This window comes from Anser brachyrhynchus (assembly GCF_964034855.1).
Source record: "Anser brachyrhynchus genome assembly, chromosome: 1".
Lineage (NCBI taxonomy): Eukaryota > Metazoa > Chordata > Aves > Anseriformes > Anatidae > Anser > Anser brachyrhynchus.
The window spans coordinates 142,255,511-142,281,484 of NC_137694.1; the positions used below are offsets into that span (position 1 = coordinate 142,255,511).

The 25,974-nt window shown below is 42.9% G+C and overlaps 1 protein-coding gene and 1 long non-coding RNA gene across 2 annotated transcripts in view; both read left to right on the forward strand.

Annotated features, from left to right (window-relative positions):
- Positions 1-10,600: 10,600 nt before the first annotated feature.
- TMEM131 (transmembrane protein 131) overlaps positions 10,601-25,974 on the forward strand; it is a 97,197-nt gene continuing 81,823 nt past the window's right edge. The window contains exon 1 of the mRNA XM_080575492.1: positions 10,601-10,824. Within this exon, the coding sequence (XP_080431618.1) occupies positions 10,650-10,824 (175 nt within the window). The 5' untranslated portion in view covers positions 10,601-10,649. The remainder of the gene's footprint in view (positions 10,825-25,974) is intronic.
- On the forward strand, positions 10,831-13,356 carry LOC308187489. The gene is made up of 2 exons (XR_013944730.1): positions 10,831-11,642; positions 11,760-13,356. It is a non-coding gene; the product is annotated as an uncharacterized lncRNA (long non-coding RNA).

Sequence of the window (25,974 nt, forward strand, 5' to 3'; positions counted from 1 at the left end):
TTGCTCACCCATAGCAGGCGATGTAGAAGCTTACACTTAGGCACACTGTGCCGGAGGACGACTGCCCACAATTACGCAAAGCAAATGTGCGCTTGGGGAATGCCACATCAGCAGTCCTCCTAGGGTGCATGGGGAATTAGTGCCAGCCCGGTATGATGTTTACATAAAAGGATTTGATGTGTGCTTCGTAGGGTGATTCATAGGGCTCTGCCCTGCTGGAATAGCTACAAGTCAATTCCTGTGCCTTTATACCTGTACTGGTGTTCTGCTCTCCACAGCAGCTGCATCAATAACAGTAATATTGCAGCAGGCATCGTGGTCCAATTTTAACACAGATATTTTTCATTTATGTTTTCATTTTCAAAATATTTTTTCTAACCATATTTTTTGAGCTTAAAAACTTGGTTTTCCACTGCAAACCCGCTTTCTTTATTTAGATGAAAACCAGAACACTAACATTTAGGAAGATGAAGTTGCCAGCACTGTTTAAACACCCTCTTTAAAATACATAGTTTTGCAAAAACGACACTGCTGCCTATGTATTTTGAAGAGCTAAAAATGACACTGTTTTCAAAGATATGAAGCATGAAAAGAAATGACATGCTAAACTATGAATAATTCAGTTTTCACTTGTGCTCCAGAAGCTTACTACAGCTTTCTATAGAGGTAGCCACTAGGGTACCAACATGTTTATTTATCAGTGATCCAATGTAGTAACAACTTTGAGAACTTCACAGAATTTCACTGTAGCACAATTTTATTTTATTTTTTAAATTAGGGACATTATTTAAAAAATATGCTTCCTCATCTCTTTATTTATGAAAGTATAGGTCTTCTATATAAATAACATTGTTCAAAGCCAGGGTGTTCCCTCTCCCTGCCTTTCTGTGCTTTCTGTGAGTGTAACCATTTAGCATCTCTGTTTCTTGACTCTAAATGGATCACAACAAGAACCACACAAGAATCTACTAAAGCTTCACTTACTGATATTTTGAAGTGGTTTGCATTCTGCATATTTTAGGAGAAACATGCAGGTAAACCAGAAGGGATAATAAATAAACATTTTGGAGCAGGATCAGGAGGTTAGTACCTGCAAGTTCTGGACGAGACCAGAACCAGTAGGGCTCAGACTCTTGATTACAGCACTGAATGATCTTTGTTCTCTATCTTGTATGGCTGGCACTGTGCAAATGCAAGGGAGCATTTCATGCAGCTTTATTGTCAAAATGCCATTTTATCACAGCAAGCATGTACTTTAGCTGCTAATTTGTTATCTTGGTTTGTTCGTTTTCTTCTTGTAGATTTATTTGTTTGTTTCATTTTAAGCGTGGTGTGGCCTTCTGAATATTTCCAGCACCAGCAGACATTGCTTGAGGGAGAAGCTGGACTTCCCAGATCCGTCTGTCATTGTTTGCCTGGACGGTTCAGTTCTCTCAGCATGTTTCTGTTACTTCTGTTCCTACGAAAGCAGGCTGACGGCCTGCTGCATAATCCCTGGCCAGGAAGTCCCCTCGGCGGCTTTTCATCTTGTGCCTTTCTTCTGACATGCCCGACCCTGGTGGCCTCCTCTTGGAAGAACTATCGAGTTCCCTTGAAACACTCATGCAATCGCGCTGTGTCAAAGTACGATACTGGTACAATACGAAGCAAAGGAATGTTGGCAATACAACGTTCTGCGTAAGCTATGATTGAGACACTAACAGGACCATTTAATACCCTGTTTTCTATGACAGCAACCAAGATCAGAGGTTTTGTCTTCTGTTCCCTTGTGAAAACCTTATCTGGATGATGTTGAGTCATATCAGTTTACAAATTTGCTGTGGGACTCCCTCCTACGTGGGTTTTTCAAGAACTTGCAAGTGTACTTTATTCAGCTCAGCCCGCTAGGAGCATCTCCTCCCCATTCAGCACCTAAATCATTTCTGCACAAGCAAGTCTGGATTTTGCTGCTTATTGTTTGTTTTGGAGCCACAAGAAACCCATTCATCTTTGAAAAGCTTAATTTCATTTCAAAGTGATTTTAAATATGTAATAGCTTAGAGCTGTTCTGCTTTTCATTTTTCCCCCCCTTTGGTTTCAGTACATTCTCATTTTCACATTTTACTTGAACAATCTGAAAGAGATGAAATTATACACCAGGAATGTTGTTGTCGCAAGAGCAGTTCTCTTCTGCTGCGAGAAGGACTGACAATTTGCTCTTACCCATGCACAACTGCTGCAGAAGCCACTGTGATAGCTGATGGCTGTAACGAACCAAAGAAAAATGCAAGTGAGGATAAAGTGTCTGTGCGGGGCAATACGTGCAGCTGCCTGTGGTCTGAGCTGGCTGGATGTAAGCCAGACTGGTCTGGATATTAGGTAGATGCATTGACCAGAAAGCTAAGAGCTGTGTTGGTAAACCCTGCTCGGAGAGCGGTTATGGTAAATGCAAGCACAGTGTCACACCGCTGTGGTTTCAGTTTTCTTATCAGAGCTGGCCTGCATCCTGGTAGCTCAAAGTAAAAGAGTAGACAAGCAACTATCCACACTCATCCAGGTAGACATAACCCTAGAGGTACGTATAGGATCCTTTAACGCTGTCTTTTCATGGCTCTCCATTCCTCCCCCCCCATTCTTTCTGTTAAAAGAAATTGCACCTCCGTGCTGATGTGTGCCCAGGCACCTATAGTTTGGACAGGCAAGGCTGACAGCTCTTCTTCTGCTGGTGGGATGTGGATGAAGAGCAGCTGGTTCTTATGCAAAACAATTCATTCTTCGAGAAAGTTCAACATTCAGCATTTCATTCTTCAAGAAAATCAACTACTTATTCAGGAGCTTCAGGACAAGCTTCCATGCCCCTGTAATCTACTGCAGCTCCTCATCCAAGCGAGCGCTTTTGAATCTTTCTGTACTCCCATGTGCAGCAAAAGACTGGGATGTTTCACACTCAACCACCTCTCAGCTTATGCAGATCTGGGATTTGAGAGATACAATTTCGCAGGACAGGAGCACACGTTAACCCAGTTAGGATGAGCCAGAGGTGGGAACTGCAGCCAGTTCCCAAACCACCTGCTACAACCTGCTCGTAGACAGCCCAGCCTCACACTATAAAGGCAGCCTCTTGCAGGAGCTGTGTTACTCCTGTCCAGCCCAGCTGGTGCCACTGCTCTTTTGTCTGCACTGGCAGACCTGGTATCTCCTCTGAAGGGTGAAGGGGAGGAGATGACACTCACGAGCTCCCTCCCTCAGCTCTGCAGACCCCGCTCTTCGCCCCAGAGCCCACAGCACAAAAAGGACAGCACAGCGTATTTTAAAATAATGTGGGGAAGTCACAAATAAGGCAAAGCTAGCCTCAAATGATAGCACTACTGCAGTCAATGGACCTTGGGGCCAACTCTCGTCCATAAATATTGCCATGCTGTTCCTTGGGAGCCCTTATTCCCCAGCGTGAGAGAGGATGCCCTTGGAGACATTTTACAGTGATGTCCGTCAGTCCATAGCAATAAAATACCAGTGAAAGTCTGTTCAAAGCTACGAAGTTGCACCATGAGAGCCTACCCCAGATTTTGCTCTTTCTCTCTCTCTCTCTCTTTTTTTTTTTCTATTTTAACTTGCAGAACTGAAAGAGATCTTTACCCACAGCAGCAAAGGGGAAGTCAGCCAACAGTGAAGAACCATCATTTATACAATCCAACCCAGAAAGAGAAATGAAAGAGACAGCAAAAGACCAAAAAAGAAGAAGTGCACACCCAAAGCGTATACCCATAATGCCACTTTGAATTATAACAGGCTACCTGAAAGGACAGGAAAATCCAGACATCCTCCTACTCAGTCTTCATATCATGTAGCATATGACTCAGTTTAGATGGAGAAAATATCTAGAGCCGTCTGAAGGGCAAAGAGGAGGTAATCATCAAACTCTTCGAGCTCGTCCAGAAGAGAGATTTTAAAAAGCTGAGAAGAGACGTCACAAGCACAGAAGGCAGAAACAAGCAGACAGACCTGCTTTCGAGTTTTAAGGCCATTTAATCAAATCCTACCAACACAATTTCATTCTGCCTCATCCCGTAAGTTCATCTCCATGCACAGATGTCTCTGACTTTTGTCTCCTTTGAGAATGAGGGACCCAGACAGTAACCAGAATCCATAGGTGACGCTGCCCCTGATGTATGCCCTCTCTGCATGCTTCATATATTGCTTTGTTCAGCTGATGAATTGAAATCAACAGCATCTCACAAAAACGTCCTGCTAGGGACATCTGATAGGGATATCAGGGTTCTACATGCATTGGCAGCTAGTCTGGGACTGAATAAACCCACTCCATGAACTTCAGATGGAGGTGTCTTTAGCTGGGCTTCTGAACCCACATGGAGACAACTGGATAAATGATCAAGCACATTGATCTTTTTCAGTTTTCCATTAAAATCACTTGTACTTGCCAAGTCTGAGTAGCTAACTAATATCTTTTCACCCAGGCACAGATATCCTTCGGTAGTGAGATGCAACGTTGCTGGATGTGCTCGCCAGAGAAGACACATGTAGCTGAGTATATCACCATTTTGGTGGAATCCCATTTAACTCAAAAACAAACAAACAAGCAAACAAAAACAAACAGATTTACAACAAAGTTTCAAAACTCAGAAAAGTGTTAGGAATTTAAGAATGTCATCTATGTAACTTTGGGCTGAATAGGGTATTTGGGTGGTCACACTCAGATCAGGCCTACTCCTTTTCTATTTCTTCCTCTTTGCTCTCTCCTTCTTTTGCATCAATAGACTGCTTCTGCATGCAAGAGTGGTTTTGCACTCGATACCTTCTCTTTCAGCAGAAAAATCAACATACAGAATTGAGCACATGTAGCACCCATCTAGGATGATTCTGTGGGTACCACGCTATGATAACATGTCAGCAACTTCAATTTCTGCTCTGCAGGTCAGCAAAGAACCAGGCCAGTCTTGAGAGGAGTTGTGTGCTACAAAGTTCCAGCCTTGCTGTATCAGTGGAGTGTATGGGAGGAATAATATCACATACCTTGCTGTGACAACAGAACACCTATCAGCTACGCCACCAGAAAAGAAAATTTGCCAGGTTGCCAAGCATTGTGGAGGCAATACAATTGTGCTGGCAGCCCAAGTGGGCTGTGTTGTTGCACCCTTGGGGACTGAAACTGGAAAGCTGGGAGCATACCGGTAAGACATCCAACAAACACATGGTCAGATGGGAACAGTTCCCTTCACTGACACTACTCTTAAGCACAGAACTAAACTGGTGTTGAAGTCTTCTGCTGTGTTGGACTTTGTGGCAGGACTGAAACCTTTGTGCTGCATCTCCCAGCTTCACTATGTCCCCACAGCGCAATACCACATGGGATGAGTAGGTCATGACGACAGTGATAACAAGTTAGGTCAAATAGCAGTGATCCGTGCAGTCACTCAGCACTGACAGCTCATGTCACAGCTGTGCAATACCCACTTCTAGCCAGGCTCCTCTGACTGCCTTCACCTTTTGTATATCAAACTTACATGTCATGGGTCACCCCAGATCAGATCAACCAAATCTCTTTGGTGCAGACATCACAATATAAGAGATGGGCTGTGCTATGGCAATTGCATGACACAGATTCAGCAGCAGGGAAACATAAAGCAGTGGTCAAATGAACAAGGTTAATGCACATTGCATGCAACAAAAAGGCATGTGTAGAATCATAGAATCACAGAATGGTTTGGGTTGGAAGGGCCCTTAAAGATCATCCAGTTCCAACCACCCTCACAGTAAAGAATTTCTTTCTAATATCTAATTTTAATCTACCCTCTTTCAGCTTAAAGCCATTACCCCTTGTCCTATCACTACACTCCCTGACAAAAAGTCCCTCCCCATCTCTCCTGTAGGCCCCCTTTAGGTACTGGAAGGCTGCTAGAAGGTCACCTTGGAGCCTTCTCTTCTCCAGGCTAAACAACCCCAACTCCCTCAGCCTGTCTTCAAAGGAGAGGTGCCCCAGCCCTTTGACCGTCCCTGTGGCTCTCCTCTGCACCCCCTCCCACAGGTCCATGTCCCAGGATGCGGTTGGCTTTCTGGGCTGCAAGCACACAATTGCCAGCTCATGTTGAGTTCCTTCTCCACAGGGCTGCCCTCTATCTACTCATCACCCAGACAGTATTTGTGCTTGGGATTGCCCCAAACCAGGTGCAGGACCTTGCACTTGGCCTTGATGAACTTCATGAAGCTCACACAGGCCCACCTCTCAAGCCTGTCAAGGTCTCTTCCTTCCCTCCAAAGTGTCATATCCACAGCAACAGTTCACATCGCAGTTCACCATAGAGCTACCACAGCTAGTACTATTGCCCTTAAAATACTGTCTAATTTATTTTATTAAAGGAAACTGGTAGGCCCAAATCACACAGTGTGATGGTCTTTATCACGACAAAGCTGAAAGGAAGCTCTCACAGTGCAAGTAGCTGTCATAAATACCAAGACCAATCAGAAGTTGTTCACCCCCTTCTTTGATGAAGTCTTTTCTGGATCGTTACATTTAGTTCATAAAATGTAAAATTCTTAAAGAAAGAAAGGGTATTTTCTCTCAATAGGTTAACAAAAACGATGTGACATTTTGGATTCTAAATTAGGCGCATGGTCATATGAATGATGAATTGAACAGAAAATTAAATTGAAACAAAGAATAAAAAAGAAGCAAGTTTACCACTGTTTATCTAGAGAATAATGGAATGAAGAAAAAAGTAACAAGGATTCACTGCAAATAAATCTTGTAGACAAACTTGAATATTAAAACTCCAGTATATCATATCTCCTCTGTTTTCTTCAAGGCACCAGTTTCGCAATGCCATAAATAAAATGCTGGAAACAAAGTCCTTCAATGACTTGCATCTGCCACGGATAATGAAGCACGGGGGAGCCCTGAGCCACTCACCCTTGGTTGCAGGGTTTGCCTTTAGCTCACAGGTCCAGCTGAGTACCCAGAGCTGCAAAGTATTGGCAAGTAAAAGACAAGCCACAGATTCCCAGAGCAGTAAACCCAGCTGCGGGGTGCCTGGTACTAGCTCAAAAATATAGCCAAGTGATGCAAGATGCTGAAGTGATGCAAACTCATTTGGGCAGCTCAAGTTTATTGAAACATTTCTGAAAGGACAACTTTTCCCTAGCAGACTCAGTGCTGGTATGTGCAGCGTTTCTGTGCAATCCATCATAACGTCAAGGCAAATGAGGCAATTTAAGGAACAGCAGGAGGAATTATCCAGAAGAGCTGTGTTATACAAAAAGGTTAAAAGAGCTAAATACATCTAGTATTAAATACATCTTAAAGCAGAAGTGGTATGAATTCTTTGAGTTAAATCATTTAAAAATGAATTTGAAATACACTTCTGAACGACCTACCAGAAGTATGTCTCCACTGGCAGGAAATTGACTGGGTGGTTCAACAGCCTCCTCTCTCCCCATTTCTTTCTTTTCTTGGTATATTTTAAACCAATCGTCCATTTTTAACATTTGTTAAAAGCAAAGTGAAGGTAACCTGGGGTATATTGACGACAGAAATCTCCATGCGAGTTTAAGAGTTTACAATTTCTACTGCGAGTTACTGACTCCCTGCTAAACCTATCAAAGGGGTCCCATGAACAGTGCAATGTCACCTGGATTTGATCAGTATCTCACAGAAGAGGTAACCCTCTGAGGTGGTTCAAATATCAGTCTATGGCTTTAGGAGTCTGACAGATAACCCCTAATGAACACCAGCAGCTGACGAGGTTATGGCTTCTAACTGACTGCTCCACCACTCTCCGAGAAGCTTTTGCCTCCATTGCAAAGATGTCAGGATGGAAAATGCATGTCTGTATTTCAGCAGTTCTGGTTGTTCCTTGCCTAGAAAAAGAGTTTCAACTATCAGTGTAGGTAACTTCCATGACAGTTGGAAACTGACACTTGAGTATGCATAGGAGAAATATTTTAAACTACCATAGGTCAGTAAATATTGCAGTCTTTAAGAACACAACTTTCCATTGAAGGTAGCCAACACTGAAGGTAGACTGACCGTACCTCTTCTTGTGTTCCGTTTACTATTTTTTAACAATTATGCTAACAAAGCTGAGAATAACTACAGAGTCATGACTGCCCATTTCAAAGTATTTCTGACGTTCTCCAGTAGAAGTGGGTGTTCCTTCATATGACTAATCAGTTGTTGAACTTCAGTGCCTCAGTACTCACACAGTTTCTGTTCATCTGTGGAATTATATTTCCATAAGAACTATATTCTATGTCCCATCATAATTTATTTTTTTCAGTAGAAGAACTGTGTATTTTTAAAAACTGTTCAACAGGCTCAAGTAATACTGCAATATCCAAATGTTAATATTCATATGCCCTGCATGCATAAACCAAGCAGCTTGAAGAGCCTCAAACATGTATGAAGTAATATAACCCAGATTAATTCAGAAATAAATTAACAGAATGCCTTTTGCTTTATCATTTACAGACATTGAACCATATTGTATTGTTTTTTCCTGCACAGAACTCTTGACTGAAAACAGTGGGAGTTCTGGACAAAGATGAAAGGGAGAATATGTACTGTGAGCTATTTGTTTTCTACACATCTAATAATATCTTTGGAGAAAGACATTCTGTGTACAGAACAATTAAAAACTGGCTGTATTTTTATGCTGTAAGGTTTAAGATTCATACATACCATAATGGTAGGACTCACAGTTGTTATCTCATTTTATTTCATAGCCTTTTTTTTTTTTTTTTAATAACACAGCTGGTATTTCCATTTTTACTCTGAGGCAGATTTTGCCATCCTTACATCTTAGTTTCATTAGAGTTCCCATTCATTTTAGTTGTGGAATGCTCTACAGCACGAATTACAGTGAGAAAGTTGTGCAGTTGTGCAACATCAGATTTAAAATAGAATAAACAGAAAAAAAGCTGACTTCCCAGAAAAGTGATGTGTGTACAGTAGAAGCCTAGTTAAGAAGGTAAAATCAAGATCATGCAACATCCACTGGGATAAAGAAGCAGCACTAACTGCTGTTTGTCTTTCTGAGTCCTTAATTTGTGCCCTTTGATGTACATACCTATTCCCCACAGATGTCAACATGTGGGCTTCTGCTCGCAGCATTGATCTGACTTCATATTCACTGTGGTTTGGGTGGTTCTGAGAAACGTTAACGGGGACTCATGATCCCAAGTCACTCACTCATATACGTGCTTTTTCAATGCAGTGGTCAAAAGATTATGCAGCTTGAATATTTACACAGAGGCTTTTAATTTGATTCCTCATACAACATGTATTCTGGAAATGGTCACTGTTGCTGCGGAAGGCTTCAACCCAATGTTACTAATTTTCCATTTTCCCTTCAAGAATAAACCTACTTGATGCTGTGGCCATAGTCCAAGAAAGCAATGATATAGAGAATTTTGATGTGTCTTTGGGGTGTTCTGACAATAAAGAACAGTGCATAGTATGATTGTGTACGAGCTATAATAAATGTTACTGTTTTTTTTAGTCTGTGCATCAGTCAGTTCCTTTGAGACTCTGGATCTACTATCCTTCCCAAATCCATTATGCTGTTGTGGCAGCTAAAACACGACCACATGTTCAAGAACTTCAGACCCGATATGGGATGTTGACCTTGCAGGGAAATGAGTGACTGGAGAGCACTGGTGCATGCAACATTTTACTCTAAAACCCTAAGGCAGTTCATCAATGAACATAGACCATTTGTACCACAGCCCTTTCCCTCTGACACTTTGTCCAAGACGGCTTTGGCAGCATCCCTCCTGACCTTGGAAAGCGGACACCCAGGGCTCCTTTCAGCACTGGTGCAAAGCTCCCAAAACCACCTTGTCTGATGGATGTGCAACCTGTACTTGTAATAATGTGCACACCCTCCAGCCACAGCTTTCCTTTCCATGTCTTGTGAAGGTGCAAAGGCCACACATGCTGCTAAAATGGCTGGAGGAGGTCTTGTGCCTTTCCCTGACAGACAGCTGGCATCACGCCGAGCCTCACACCCTGTGTAAGGTGTGCAACAGCCCCACTGCCTAGGGTGTTAATGCCAATGCCATGCTGCTGGGAGGCCACTTCCTTGCGGCGACGGCCACCAGTGCCCTATGTCCTCGTAGGGCTGCTGGCAGTGGGGCAGGGAGGGAACAGTAGAGGGCCGCCATGCAGAGACGCCCTCAGCGGGCAACCCCCTGCCTCCGTGCGGGCGCTCTGTCGCCGCCATCTTGAGAGCGGGCAGGAGAACCCTCGACACGGTTTCGGGGGGGGGGGGTGGAATAATGAGAGTGACCCGTGAGGCTTCAAAGGGAAAGTAATAAAGAGATGGGATTGCTTTCGTGAACAATAGATATTAAAGGAGATATAAAGTCACGTTAAAAAAGGAAATATATATCTGTGTATGAGAAGAGTCTTCCGACAGCCTCGCTGAAGGGAAGGGGGCCCCTTGCCCTCACTCAAAATGGCCCCCGCTCCCTCCTTCCTTCCCCCCGCCCCCCGCCGTCACGCCGCCCGTCCCCCCTCCCCCTCCCCCGCCTTCCCCGGTGCCCGCCCCAGGCCCCGCCCCCTCCCCCTTTAGGCCCCGCCCCTCGCCGAGCTGCCCCGCGCGCGCGCCGCGGCCCGTGGGAGAGGCGGCGGACCCGCGGCCGGCTGCGGCAGCGCGATGGCGGCGCGGCGGGAGGCGGCGGCGGCGGCCCCGGTGGTGGCGGTGCCCGTGCCCGGCTCCGGCTCCCCGTCTCGTCACAGCGGCGGCAGCGGCCGGGCGGCGGCGTGGTGGGGCGCCGCGCTGCGCCTCGCCCTGGCCGTGCTGCTCCACGCGGCGCAGGCCGAGAAGGAAGGTGAGCTCCCCTCTGCCCTTCCTCCTCCTCCTCCTCCTCCTCTTCTTCCCCCGGCGGCGGCGGCGGTTGGGGCCGTTGGGCTGCGGGAGCCCTCCCCGGGGCTCTGCCTGCCCTCCTTTATTTTCCTTCCAGGGGTGAAGGCGAGCGGCCCGAGCTGCCCTTTAAACGCGGCGAGGGGAGGACAAAAAAGGCTGGCTCGCCCGCGGCAGGCTTCCAGCGGGGAGCGAGCCAGGGCGAGCAGGCGGCCGGGGGGGGGGGGGGGGATGAAAAGGCACCCTCCCGGCTCAGCGAGGGGCGAGAAGCGAAATAAAGCCCCGGGCCGAGCGGCCGAGCGGTTCCCGTGGCAGGGCGGCCGGCTCCCGAGGTGCAGACTCACGGTGCGATGTGGCGCGGGGCGGGCGGGACGGGCTGAGCCCGGCGCTTGAGCCGAGGAGAGGGTTCCCGCTGGGAGCGAGCTGCCGCACCGGCGGGAGGGCTTGGGGGAAGGAGGGGGCGAAACAGCAGGGTCAGGAGGCAGAGCTGGGAGGGCACGGGGCAGGAGCCGGCGAGGAGGCCGTGGCAGTGCCTCCGGACCAGACCGCAGGGATCCTAACAACGCAAGTACCAGCGCAAACACAGATAAATAGCCCTTCCCCTTCCTAAGGGACGCCTCAGTGCGAGGAATTCCTCAGTAACATCTTTTTCTACAAACACGATGATGCCGATCTTAAAAACCATCAATTTTGGCTCACGGCCACCCCATTTCACTGTTTTCAGAGAATTCAACATGTAGAAAAGAGTGTGAAGAAGGCTCAGTATTCTTATAGCAACAAAAACTTGTAAGTCTGTCGGTTCAGTCTGTAGTGTCTCGTGGTGCTAGAATAGCTCAAATGCAGGTGCTTCGGTAATGCGTATTTTTAACTCTGATTTTGATGGCATTCCTTCACATGTAATAGCTTATGTGAGTATATGAGATTCATCAGAGATGTCATATGCCAATATCGTGGGATTGATTCATGCCCTGGAAGTTGGGACAGTTAGAGCCGTGGCGTGGCTTTGTTGGTTTGTGGAGGAGGCACTGCTTTTTCCCTATGGACTTCCTTGCATGGCTTTGTTGATTTGTGGAAGAGAGACTGCTTTTTCTCTATGGACTTCCTTGGCGTTCCTGGATAAACGAAGGCAGTTTTTGGTTCATAGAGGTCGAAAAGATATGCTTGAAGCCCTTCATGAAAATGGAAGATTTTGTACTGATCCCATTTCCTTGTGTTAATACAGCTCATTATTTAAAATGTATTCCTCGTGTGTAGTCTCCAAGTAGTATGTTTAAGCTTACTAATAAGTCTTTGTTGGGTGTCCTGGATTTCTGCTCATTTTTTAAATTCATCTTTCATGGATTCCCTAGAACAATTCTTTGATGACCTTCGTTTGTCGATCATACGTTTAAAAATGTTGTCTCCAGTGTTTTCTTGAGTACAATGCCCATGTGTAGCCCTGGGAAGAAGACAACAATAAGACAAAAAAAGAAGCAGTGGATTTTTAAAGTAAGACTTTTCAAATGATGGCTTGTGAGATCCAGTCCCGCTGATCTGAACTACAATCTAAGTGCCACTCTGCAAGGGGCAGTGATTGAGCACAGAAGAGGAAGGACCAGTTTGGACAGTAGGTAGGAGCTCAAGATGAAGTGGTAGTTCGGAGGAAGGGAGGGGAGGGCATTTCAGCCTCTGGTGTTTGGCACCTCGGCTTCTACTAGGTTGTGTCAAGTTAAACATAGTAAGACACTGTTTTTAAAAAAAAAAAAAAAAAAACAGGAAGTAAGAAAATAGGAATATCCTTTCCATCCCGCAAACGTGGACGTATGTGTTTCACTACAGCTGCAGGAAGGAAACTGTGGAGAGGAGGTGGAACTGAGGCTGTGTGTTCTTGCTCCCGTCCTATTTCTGCAGTGCTCAGGTGAAGGTGACTGTAGGAAGACTCGGTGCAGTACAATTCCAGAGAAGATGCTACAGGGGGAAAAAAAAAAGGATAAGAGCAGGTGCTCAGATGGATGACAGACCTGAGAGAATAATAAATCGGAATATCACAAAAACAGTGAAAAATGAAGGAGGAGAACACTTTCTTCTACTATGTGTGTGTATGAGGAGAAGCTGGGGGAAGGACAGAGCCAATGCACAGAAGAGTAATGCTTGCTTCGTGTGCCTCTGGAGTAGGAGCAGCAAGCCGTTCTTTGTGGAGCTGTCACAAGTGAGAAGAATAATGATGCTGGCGTGTTTCAGATGGACGTGACTGCTTCTGGTCCCCAATCCTAGTTAAAGAGTTTGGGAGTAAAAATGGAAAATAAACAGCTTTGCCATTTGTCTAACAGGGAAAAAACAGAACTCAAATCCTTTGTGTATACAAGCTGTAAATCAAACTTGTGAGGAAAAAGTGATGTTGCTGTATGCTCTCTCTGTGTTAGAGAAATAGAGCTTGTTGAAAGTACATGAAAAAAACATGAGAGCAGAGAAAACTGTATGTAGACTGGCCAAAAAATATAAGCATCAGTTTCAGACTAAATACTGCTGTGCGACTTCTTGTTTCTTTGTCTAGCTGGGTCCTTAGCTGGACCCTGTATTACTGAGGAATGAGTAAGACTGAGAAGAAAGTTGTTATATTTTTTTTGTTTTGGTTCTGTCACTTGAGAAATCCGTGAACCTGTAGCAGAAGAATGACATGACAGGAAGAAAGTGGTGCTTTCAGTCTCAGAGCTGCCTGCAATCTGGGAGGAGCGAAAATATAACTTAAAGAGTTTCTTTTGCAAATACATATGATTCTCAGGCTTTTTGTAGACTCATCCTTTTCTGGTGTAATTACCACGTACTGTGTTGCCACATGGATTGAGGACAACTTTCAGTTTTTATATGTGAGCATGTGGTTTTTGTTTTAGTTGTTTTTTTGAGGGGGTGTCAAAATATGCTTCTGTGCTTCAGGTTGAAGGAAGCCATAGTAATGCCATAAGCTCAGGGTCAGTATTATGTTTTGAAGACAAATGTCTGCCACGAGCATGCTTTAAAACCTGGGAATTGTTTTGTGCTTGTTCCTTTGTTCCTATTCAGTGTGTAACTTCCTGAAAAAAAAAATAATCTTCATATTATACAACAGCAACTTTTGAAAATTTTGCTGCTTTTAGTTTAGAGAGCTGACTGAAAGCCCTTTGAAACTATCTTGATAGTTCTGTAGTACCTACCCTACAGGTTGTTCACAAATGTGATAGAAGACGGATATTTAGGCTAGGTTCAATCCCTAGCTGTAATTTTTGAATTCATATTTTAGTGCTGAATCTGGGAAAAACTTCTACTTACGCATCTAAGTTTTGGCACCAGCTAAATCAGTGAAAATAATGAATATTATTTTTTTCTAAAGCTGGACATATTTTCTAGTAATATCTTAGAAACTAAAGTAGCGACCAAGTGTAAATGATCGCTAATATAATGACGGAGGAGCTGAAGGGTGATCTTGTTGTTAGAACAGTGCACTGGGACACGGGTTCTTCTGCTTTTGTCATTGTATCTGAACTGGGACAAGTAGCTTTTTCTTTTTGCTTATATGTAAAATGGTAACCCGGGATGCTTCATATGAGTATCAAAAGTAAACCAATGCAGGAAGGTGATGTGGGAGACAGCTTATGTGTTTAAAATAACATTATAAAAACTCTTCACGTATTCTGCTTGTTTCTTGCATCCTGCTGTTAGAACTAATATGAAACATCCTACCGTTGATCTTAATGATAATGTTTTGACCCTGACATAAATGAAAATGTGATCCAGAAAGAATGACCTCAGTCAACCTGAAAACATTGTAGTAGCTGAAGTAGCGTGCTAAAATCGTGTACGGTGTGAGGCAAGCTCTGTGAGAACAAAAATTGTCCATGCTGTCTTGCTGTGTTTTTGAAACTTAAGTTTGGGAGAGCTGGTGAGGCTGGCGCTGTATCTTTGCTTCCTGAATGATAAGTATTAACCACGTGCTGGCATTGGAAGGTCTCAAACTCATTCGCAGGATCTTCGGGCGAAACTAAATGTAAGCAAACATTGTAATGCAGAGGACAGGAAGTTGAGACCATGTATTTTCCGTGACCTTGTGTGTAATCTTGAAGTAACTGTTCCTCCCTCCTCTGCATCTCTTTCTCCCTTAGCCAGCGTCCAGTTACATGGTTTGTGTGAGGCAGGCTGCGGTTCCCTCGCTCGCAGGGGGAAATGTACTGCGTACCCAGGCAGTGCCCGACGTGATGAAGTCCCTCCAAACTTTGCAGAAGTCTGTGGGCATTGATGAGGAAGTCTATGGGCACTGATTAATTCAGAGCGTTCGGTTGTAATTTTTGTGATTGATTGCCAGCATTGCAATACGAGTTGAGTCATTTGGATACATTTGTGCGTTTTAAAATTGCAGCTGGTTGCAGTAGAGCTTGATCATTTGCTGCGTAGCGCTTTATTTCACAACCTAGCCACTTCAGCTCTGCTTAAAGATAAACATACCATGATTCCCCAGCATGATTGACCAAGTTCACAAGTGTGAAGAGTCCTTCAAGCTGTACGCTGGTGAATCCACTGGGAGCTTGACAGTAAATGGCGGATGCTGTGGTTCATGCATAACCAGCAGTAAAAGTCCTGCGACTGAAGCGCAACCTAGAACCAGTTTGGTTTGTTCCTGTGTTTGTGGGTTTGGCAAGAATAAAAGGCAGTGGAGATGGGTCTTCCTGCTGCTCGTAGCTGCTCTCCGGTGTGGTGCCTCCACAGCGGGAACCCACCCGGGTGTAACGGGTCCGTGAGGGGGTCCCTTCCTCTCCCTCCATTTGAAAGGCAGCTTTTGAAGCAGACCTGTGCTCTTTGTGGTGGTGCTGGGAGCTGGTCTGTGCAGGGCCTTGGTGGGCCTGCTCTAACTGGACCTGCTTTTGGCCAGCGGCCTCCGGAGGTCACAACCAGCCCGCCGTGTGCGGTGGCTGCAGGAGGTGAGCGCGCTGGGCGCTCCTCACAGAACCAACTGGTTCCCTTCCTCTGAGGTAGTCACCACATCAGAGCCTGAACTACACTTATTTTAAAAGTTCTTTGTTTTTCCATTTAAAAAAAGTGTTGGTATTTCAACATTTTTGATGACTAAATGCCAAGATGTTGGATGCACATTTCCTTCTTGCGTTGGGTGTTTAGGCCAGATATGGCGGCAGTAACTCCTGCTGCAAAATTCCCTTTTTCCATTCTGTAAAGCTTGTAAATTAAAACAGTTATCAAGGAAACCAAAGGAATCGGTGACCGTTAGAGTTAAAGGGTAGATATTTATCTTTCTAGATATAAATACAAGTGCAGAATAATCTTGTGTCAGATACGGGTTTGTACAGAGGCAGCTGGTAAAATTTTAAATAGCAATGCAGAAATAAGTTATTTCTGTTTTCTGAAATGTCTGCATGGAATAATTAGAAACCTACTGACTGTAGCAAAGATGTGATGCAGTATCTGCTTAAAACTTAACATTTTCTGATAAACTGGCTTGGCTAGCTTGTACTCTGGTATATTACATGAACAAATTCAGGTGCCTTTTCTCCCTCCAGCAGTGGAAGTAGCAAAGAGCTGAAGGATTGCAATGTGATGCCACTTTCTGAATAGGAAAAAAAAAATTTATATATATATATACACACACGCTAGTTTGAGAGTTTCCAGCTAAACTTATGATATTTATCATCTCACTGAGACTGTCTTGGAGGCCTTTTTAATGCCTCTTTCCTCCTGTTGCCTGGCATGCATAGCAGTAGAGAATGGTCCGAGAACAACTTGCGTTTTCTTATAGTCATTGAACTGGTTTTAAGGACACCTGAATGAAATGTAATGGGAGGAGATATACAGGAAATGAAACTATGTAACTAACAGTTACTTCTGTCTGTGTCCTGTAAGAAGTTAAAAATGTTAGTTCAAAGAACTGTTTGGCTGACTCTATTATAACATGCATAGGGTATTAAAGTTATTTTACCAATATATCCATTAGATTTTCTTCATAAAACAATCTGTCTTCACAAGGATGCCTTGAGGCTTATCTGAGTGTTTTTTTTCAGTTGAACATCTAGATCTTGGTTGGACTGTACATATTTGGTGTAATAGAGTGCAGGCAGACTTTTAAAAAAGTTACTTAAACTTAATAACCAAAAATGAAGCCCCACACCTTGGGTTTTGTATTTTTAAAGCCATTTGAGTCAGGAAGTACAGCTAACGATGGTGGTAAACAGATTAAATCACCATTTGCAGGAGTGAGAATAGGGGGTCAAAGTTATGGCCGAGCATGGTTCTCATATAAATAATTTGACACACTTATGTATGTTGAACCTCCTTGTGTGCCCCCTGTTCATCAGCCTTGCTTTCTAGATCCACAGACCTGAAGTAGAATGGGTCGTTGCAGAGGAGGGTGTTAGTGAAGAGAAAAATGGCTGAGGAAAGTTGACAGAGAGGAAGTTTTAAAGAAGGGCATGTTAGCTTTTAAAAGCTGAAGGTGCTCTCCTTTCCTTACAGGCATACTGTGTTGGAAACACCTCGAGGTAGTTTATTTCTCAGTGTGAAATTGGATGGCTTCAGTGTAGTCTGATCTGAATGGCTTATGAAATTCCTTTCTTTTTGTAATAGGTAAGCTGTAGGCTGAAAATTCTGACTCAGACTAAAGATGATAGAAGATATTGAAATTGAGTAAAGAAATTGGCTGGTTTTCATGGTAGCTGCTTCCACTGGGGGATTTTTGTCTCCCATTTGAGATGTTGATGTGTATGTTAAGTGGATTTAAAAGCTGGTTATCTGAAGCTTGTAAATAAATATGAAATGATATAATCCAGCAATACAGAAAAATAATTAATGAATCAGTGATCTGCACCAAAATATTCTGCAAATAATTACAGGCAGAATTTGTAGATAATGGTAAAAAATTATCCAGGCAACTTGATAAACTGTACGGTGTTTGGTTTTGGCTTATTTTCTGCAGTGGTTTATGCTTGCTTTGCCTTGGAGGATGGCTACAAGGAGTTCCTCTTGGCTCTGTTCTGGGACCTCTCTTACTTAATATCTTTGTCATTGCGCTGCAGATGGGGTGTGCTGAGTCTGGGGAGCAGTCGGTGTGCTCAGGGGCAGGGCTGCATATCAGAGGGACCTAAACAGATGGAGAAACAAGCTGACAGGACCATCGCGGAAAACAGCAAGGACGAGTGGAAAGTCCTTCATCTGAGGCAGAATAACCATTTGCAGGGGGTACAAGCTGTAAACACTACACACAAGTCAGCAATGTACCCTGGCATCCCAGGGGAGTGTAGCCAGCAGCTGGAACAAAGTGGTTGTTCCCCTTTACTCAGCGTTTAGTAGACCACAGCTAAAACATTGCATCCACTTTTGTTCCCCCTGACCCACTGGAAGGCCATGAAGGTGACACATGGTCATGCAGAGAGGCTGAGGGACTGGAAGCAGCACGGGGTGATGGGGCTTTGGAGGGACCCAGGGGCAGCCCATTGATATCAAAATAGTGGTTCTCAACAAAAGGGAGCCAGACTTGAGATGCTTGGCAGGAGGCTGAGGGACAGTGGCAGTAAATGGAAACAGGGAAGGTTTGGTTTGCGCCGGGATGTGCCGGTGTGTGATGAGTTGAGTAAGAAAGTCATGTGGACTCTGTAAAATACCATTGAATCAGAGCTAATGCTATAAAGAGAGAATAGTACGGGTAATCTTATATCCCTTCAGATGCTGGGAAGCCCAAGTTGTGCATCATCGAACAGGCCTCCAGTTCACACACAACATACCGTGTGGCCCCTGCCCATAGAAAGGGTTATGCCACTTCGGTTGTTTGAGCTATTATAGGACTTCCTTACAAGAAAACAACTCTATTCGTAACTTGTGCTGTGACTCTATTCATAGCTTCTGCTGTCAAACAGAGGAGGGTTCACACATGTATCTTCTTGTCGCACTTGTAGATCAAGGTGAGGCCACCCAGGTGGCAGAATTGCCTGTAGCAGGTGGGGGCTGCTGCAGGTGCCTCTGCTACATGGAGTATGTGTGCACAACATGAGCCTGAAGGCCAGCCTGAGAGTGCAACACAGGCACGGACTTGTTCAGGTCATTTCTAACGTGGATGGCTGGTGCCTCAGTGTGCAAGGATCCGGGTCACTACAATGCTCTGTTCTGGTTTGGCATAACGAGAGTATCTTTCGCTGTAAGGATGGTCAGACACTGAAGCAGATTCCTTAGGGAGGCTGGGGAATCTCTGTCCTTGAAGATTTTTAAGACCAACCTATACAAAAGCCTAAGCAACATGGTCGAAATTCAGTGTTCACCATGCTTTCAACAAGAGGTTGACCTAGATGGTGTTTTAAGGTCCACCCTTATATGCTACCTCTGTGGTTGGATCTCCCTCATGACCTTAAAAACTCAGTTGGAAGTCATAGTGACTCTATCACAACTGATGGGAATATCTCTAAGACAGGAAAATCCGGAATGCTGGTAAAATCAGTGCTATGGTGGTAGCAATTCATATATAATTTTTATATATATATATATATATACACAGCTCAGACGGAAGCTGAGCTGTAATTGGATCCAGAAAGTTCCACATGTCCCTGCATCACTAAAGGAAATTGATCGTAGAATTCAAAAAAAAAAAAAGACCTCTTGGCCATTCCTTGTTGCAGTGTTTGTGTGTAAACTAGTCTTTATTTGTCCCCTAGTTTTTATTCTTTCTTTTTTTTTAAAACTTGTTTCAGTGGTAAAATTTATACCCCATCTTTCATGTGAAGAACAATGTAGCCATTAGTTCCCCATCTTTGCCAGCTGCTGGTAATACGACAATAAATTGGATTGTGCTTGCCATGTTAATATACGAGATACTTTAAAGCAATACTTAACAAATGATCTGCGCGGCTTGTGTATCTGAGGAGATCCTGAGCAGTCTGGTCAGCGAGTGCTGCCAGGTCTGGCAGTTCTCTGCGTGCGGCAGGGGACACGGAGTGCTGGGTCCTACTGGAATCCGCGGCCGCCTCATGTGTTTGCGCTGGTGTTCGCATCCGTGTGTAACTGCGGGCTGGGGAGCCATCAGGGAGACGCGTAGGGGTGCCAGGAGCGATCATTATCAGGGATGCCCTTGCCCCCAGCTCTCCTGCTGCTTAATTTTGTCAGAGGTGGGGGGAAGCACTGAGACTCTCCTTGCCCTCCGAGTTATTGTTCCTAAATGTCATACAGGAGGGAGGGGGTGTGTGTGTGTGTGGAGCTTCCATATTATCATACAGCTGCTTTTATATTTTCATAGGGCTTGTGGGTTGCCTTTCACATAGCTTAACCAGGGCATGACCTGCCCAAATTGCTTTGGCTAAACTGTATCTTCCAAAATAATGAAATGCTGAATAAATTCCTTGGTTTGGGGGAAGCCTGGTTATGTCTGGTGCTGAAAAGAGGGGTCATTTTCATTGACAGAGATTGAATCTTCACAGGGGGAGTTACTCTGCCAGTTGGTACCACTGAATATCATTATCAGATGGAGCAAAGACTGAAACAATTTTCCAGTTATCGAGGAAAATTTTATCAGAGTTCCAGGACTTGATGAGTACCGTGAGTCCTTTGATTAAACTGAATTTCTCAAGGGAAAGAGACATTACAATAAGGTACTAAAAATGAAACAGATGTATTTAGTGCGATTTATTTATTTGGAACGATAAAGCATAATTTAATTGTGCTTTAAAAGTACTTATGTCAGGGGAAATTTTCTAATACTGAAGGGCCATTTAATCAAGCATATTTAGGTTGAGACGTGGTGCTAGACACATCAAAGGAGAAACAAGAGAGGTATTTTTGAGTGAAGATAATTAACTGTTATCTTAGTTAAGGGGCGCTTTAGTGATGTGGGGAGTTCTGTGGTATTTGCAGTCTTCAAAGTAGAATTGGATGTCTCTTCAAAAGATGTCATGCAGCTAAGCCTAGGGGGTTGGAAATATTGGGTGAAATTGTGGTCTATGTTACGCAGGGTGTCAACCCAGATCGTCATAGAAGTTTCTGAAAGGGTCTGACCAGAGGAGGTTGTTTATTTGCTTACCAGGGGTAATTGCTTCCAAGATGTTTCTTATTAACAGTTTAGGATTTTTCCCCCCCCAAAGACTGGAATTCTTCTATTTTGTTTCATTCTTCTTGGTCTGTGTATTATTATCTTCTTCCAGAACTTGTTGCAGTTCTTCTCCACCCATTTTTTTCTGGTTTTATCGGACGGTGCAGCCAGCTGTTTCCTGTGGCTCTGTTTCCCCACTGCAAGTGAACAGAATGCCTTGCTGAGCAATCAATAGCTGCTGTCAGTGCCACATCATTAGCGCTAGAGGTTTAACATTAAGGCTGCTTCTACCTCTTCTTGACCTTCGATCACTGCATTTGTAGGCTTTGCATGGTAGCTGATTAAGCGTTATCTTGCTGCTCTTTTCCTTGTCCTCCAGGCTTAATAGCTGTTTCCAGTGGACACTTGGGTAACAGTTGCCACATGAGCACGGAGAGGGTGGAGGTATGGCACTCCTCCCTCATAATAGTTCTCTCCAGTTGTAACCTGGTCTTGAACATGCTGCAAGTCTTATGCAGCAAAAGGTAAATTAATGTCTTCCAAGTTCTGTGGTTGTTCTATAAATTCAATCACTTGCACCCTGACAAACAACTGAAGAAGAAGGAAAAAAAAAGAGAGGGGTGTTAGGAGAGGGGAGCAGAACCGCATTGCCCATAAGGCCACTGTTCCTGTGTGATTATATCAGTTGAGATTAGTGATGCAAAGCATCCTCTGTAGCACCTCCAGATTCAGAGGCAGGAGCTGAAAACTGATCAGAAAGCATAGCTGTAGCTTTTCTCTGCTTGCATTCCCATAGGTGGCAAACATTTAGATGTTAGGAGGTATCTGCGTGGTGCTGTCTTGTTCTGTGGTTTTGGTTTTTTGGAAAGTATGAAAATCCCATCCTCCTTCCTCTTTTCTACAGAGAACAATTCTTGATCTGTGTTTAGTAAACCTAGGCTTATTAAGGTCGTTAATCAGCCTGGATGTATCTCTTAAGCAGGTCTTTGTGCTGTGTTGACACAATCCATTTTTTGAGTAAGTGGGCTTCATAGGTCTGTTCAGTGGCTTAATTTCATAGGAGTGCAAGTTTGGAAGGCTGATGTTAATGGAAGGAATAAACAATTATTGTCAGTTAATGCATTGTGCTCCTGAGGCTGCAGAAGCTATAAACTGTCTGTCACTTCTTGTAAACTAAATATTAAATGCTTTTATGCGCTGTAAAGGTTAGAATTCCAGTAAGTCCAAATTCTGTGTGCCCACATCCATTTGCAGTGCTACACGAGTGGTAAACTTATTGGCACAACTAAAAGTTTTTGTCTAAAATTTGAGAATTAAAATAAGAGAATGTGATGAAGATTGCAGACAGTTTGGAGGATTGCTATTTTTCCCTTTTTTCATTGCAGGCCAGATTATCTTGGTTTTGAAGCTAGTTACAATTAATTTTGTGCCTGTGCAAGCTCAGTTACAACAAATTTGTAGAGTTATAATCTAATTTAGCATATTGAAGTTATGAAACATTTAAAATCACCATCATTTGAAAGAATAAAAAAGCCATGATCAATTTGTATGGCCCACAGCTAGGAAAAACAAGTTATTTTCAGATGTTGGTTTTCTATTTAACATTCTTTTCTCCCATTTAATGATTTGGGAGAAGTTTCCATGAGTATCAGAAGTATTGTTCTCTTTAGTTTAAAATAATGTGATCTAATTTTTATTTTTTTTCAGATGAGAGATTTACTTCTCCTTATTTATTTAAAATAAGTGTTCTAATGCCCATCTATGAAATTCTTCATTGAAAAAACAGAATGCGATATAATTTCATACTAAGGAGTATTTTGGAGCCAGCAATTAAGTGTCTTTGGGGAAAAGACTGAAATGTTTAAAAGTAAAGCACTGACTTGAAGATGTTTTCAATAGGCATTTTAAAGCATCTAGCATCTTTTAAGGTAGCACTTGAGGTTTTTAAAAAATGGGGTCTTGTGATATTTACCGCTGTCATCTGAAATTGACTGTTTTGGTCAATGGCAGATAACTTTTTAAACTCATTACAAAAAAAGATTAAAAGAAAAATTGCTCCAGGTGATGAAAATTAACGTTTTCTGTAAGATGGAAGTATGGGCTGAGTACGGAATAAGCATTTGAGAAGGGTATTTGAGTACCCTGTGATTCAATTTTTCTGTCTTTCTAGAGTCATTTTCTTAAAAATAAGACTGGTGTAGTATATGTTCTTCAGTCAGCTTTTTTTCCCTATGTATGTTTTTATAGCTTTCTTGCAAGAATATATCTATTACACAACACCTCTAGACAGTAAATGCTCCTGCTCTGTCTTTAAAAGAAACCTTGAAGCAGTTGCACCATCTTCTAAAACATGAAACAGGCGTGGTGAGTCAAGTACGTGAACTGTCTTCAGGACAGAGAACCACTTTCTTCCTTTATCAAAGCTGTACCTTCATTGTCTTTCTGTGGCCTGTATTATGAATCAGAATTACGTTGCCACTTTGTTTTGTGGCTGGCTTTTAAAACCAAATTGATAACTGAGTTACTAAAAATCTGCATCAGTCTTAACTAAGGGGGAAAGAGATGAGTGGATGAATTCAGCGTGACAGCTTTACTAGGAAAGAGCTTGGCTGTACGAAGAAAACTAGCCTGCAGCTTGTCTTATATCTGAAATCAGAGAAGACACATGAACAAGTTAGTAAAACATTACATGCAGATTTAGTTGGGTGTACAGACTCAAATTTGTGCCTTTGTGTGCAATAAAATTAAAATCGTTTGCTCCCCCACTCTTGTGGAATGGAGATCCATGCACTCGGGTATTGCAGTGCAAGTGATCTCAAGTCTCTGGTTTAGCTTTTATGAACTTGGGCACAGGTTTGTGCATAAGCACTTACTGGAGTGTGTGTTGTCTAAAGTCATAAAAATTAATGCTTATAAGTGGTAGTACAAAAGGGTGTTCTTAAGAAAAAGTAGACTATTCATTTTACTTAGGTTAATGTGTTGCTTCTTAGTTTCATATGATGATTAAAGTGCATTATTTAGGGATCCTATTTCAGCTGCTTAATATGTCAACAGAAACAAAAACAATTAGCAAGCTGGCTTTATTAAGGGGTGGTAACTAAGAATGAATATATTTCTATGTAAAAGAAGTTCAAAATAAATTATTTTTGTATATGATCTCTACTACTTTGCATGTATTTACAGCCTTGGCTTTGATGGCTCTTCCTGAGGTCTGTTGGAAAAATTATTCATTTCCCTTCCTTATGGACCACTGGAAGAGAAGCAAATGAATTGGCTGTGGAACTGCAAGAGGATTGAGCTGGAAAGGAAGCACGCTGACTGGGGAGTCTCTCTGAGCTGGTTGCCTGCAATTCACTGGCACATAAGAGAATGATCTTTTGTGTTTCCAGTGAACTGTCAGCGGTTAGGATGTAGGCAGATGCTCAGACCGATAGGAACGCTGACTCTCCCATCTTGGAGAGATGGCTTCGTATTTTAAACAGCTTTTATCATGTTGAATGCTGAACTGAGGTGTGTTTCTTGAGGCTCACCAGACCTTTATATTCTTGAAGCCAATAAAAATGGTTGCTTGCATTACAGCTTAATGCTGTTTATCGGTGTGGTATTTAATTTTTAGCATGTGATTCTTCCTTTCATAATAATGTTATTTATCATTATATACCCAACTGCCTGTACTTTATATGTTGCTCAGTTTTCCACTGCTCAGGATGATTGAAATTGTGTGGTTGTGCATAAGCAGTTAATTCATAGTCAAAGGTTCAAAACCAACTTGTCCAGTTCTAGTTGTGCTGTTTAACTGGTAGTGGTACAAATGCTGTAATTACAATTACGTAGACAGAAGTGCATGACATTTAGCACACTGTAATTGGCTCCTGTGGTTATAGTTCTCTTGAAGTGAGCTTAGTCATTGAGACTAAGGGTTAGAAGTTCGACTTTTTTTTTTTAATAAAAAAAATCTTATTGTAAATTAGGAGAGATTTAAATAATCAACCTGGCTTTATTTTAGTAAGTTAGGACACTATTTCCAGACTTTGGAGAGAATCCACAGAGTAGATGATACCAGGATCTATAAACACAGCTTATAAAAGAGTAAGAAAATTGGTTTAGATAAGAGTTAAGGGAGAAAATACTTTTTACAAGCATGTAAGAGCATAGGTAATGATGCTTAATGTAAAAATAAACAGGCTGGTCTGGAGTAGCTGTTGCAGAGCTAAGTAATGTTTCAGAACAGTGTTTTTATATGCCAGAACAAATATTCGTATTGAACCAAAGTAGTTGTCAGTGGCTAAATGAAAGAAAATCTTGCAAAGCCACCTTAAAAATCAGATCTCAGTCAGAAGTAGGCCTCATAACCTATGAACCATGGAGAATGTTTTTTATTGTTACGCACCAAGAGTCTTGGCGTATTCAGTGGTCTCGCATTACATGCAGATTTATTCTGTTATATGTAATTCAGGCATATCTAAAGATTGATGTTGACTAACGGGATTTCGATACTAAGTTCCATCTTACCTTGGAGAACTGTAGGATTTTAAGATTTTGTTACTTGATACTTCATAGGTCTGTATAAAGTTTTCTTACTTTAAGCTGAAATACAAAACGCTCTAACCAGAGACAATTAAAATATGAATGTATTTGAGCCAAACATGTCTGCTAACTACATAAACTCGTGAAAAGATACTGCCTAATTTTTGAGGAACATTAAGTGAATTCAGTATCCGTTTTGGCCTAGATGATGTTTCCAGTTCTGTTACTTCAGGTGTTTACGCATCATCAGGTGCTATGGTATTGTTGAAGAGGAGAAAACCCTTTAAAATCTACTGGTAATAACGACTACATAGTGCTTTTCTGTTAAAGAAAACTGTGGTTTGGGGTGGAGGAGGAGTACAGCTGTGGTAGTGGGTTTTTGTTCTGCTTTTTTTTTTCTTTTAAAGGGTTTGAAAAGGCTTAATAAAGGCTCTGTAAAAAAAGGGACACTTGGAGCAAGTGGAAAGACCTATGTTCATAGTCCTTTTTTACAGTATCTTTTATGGGTTTTTCATAGGAAAGCTAACTTAAGCAAAGAATTGACACTTCAAGGGCTGTAAACTGAAA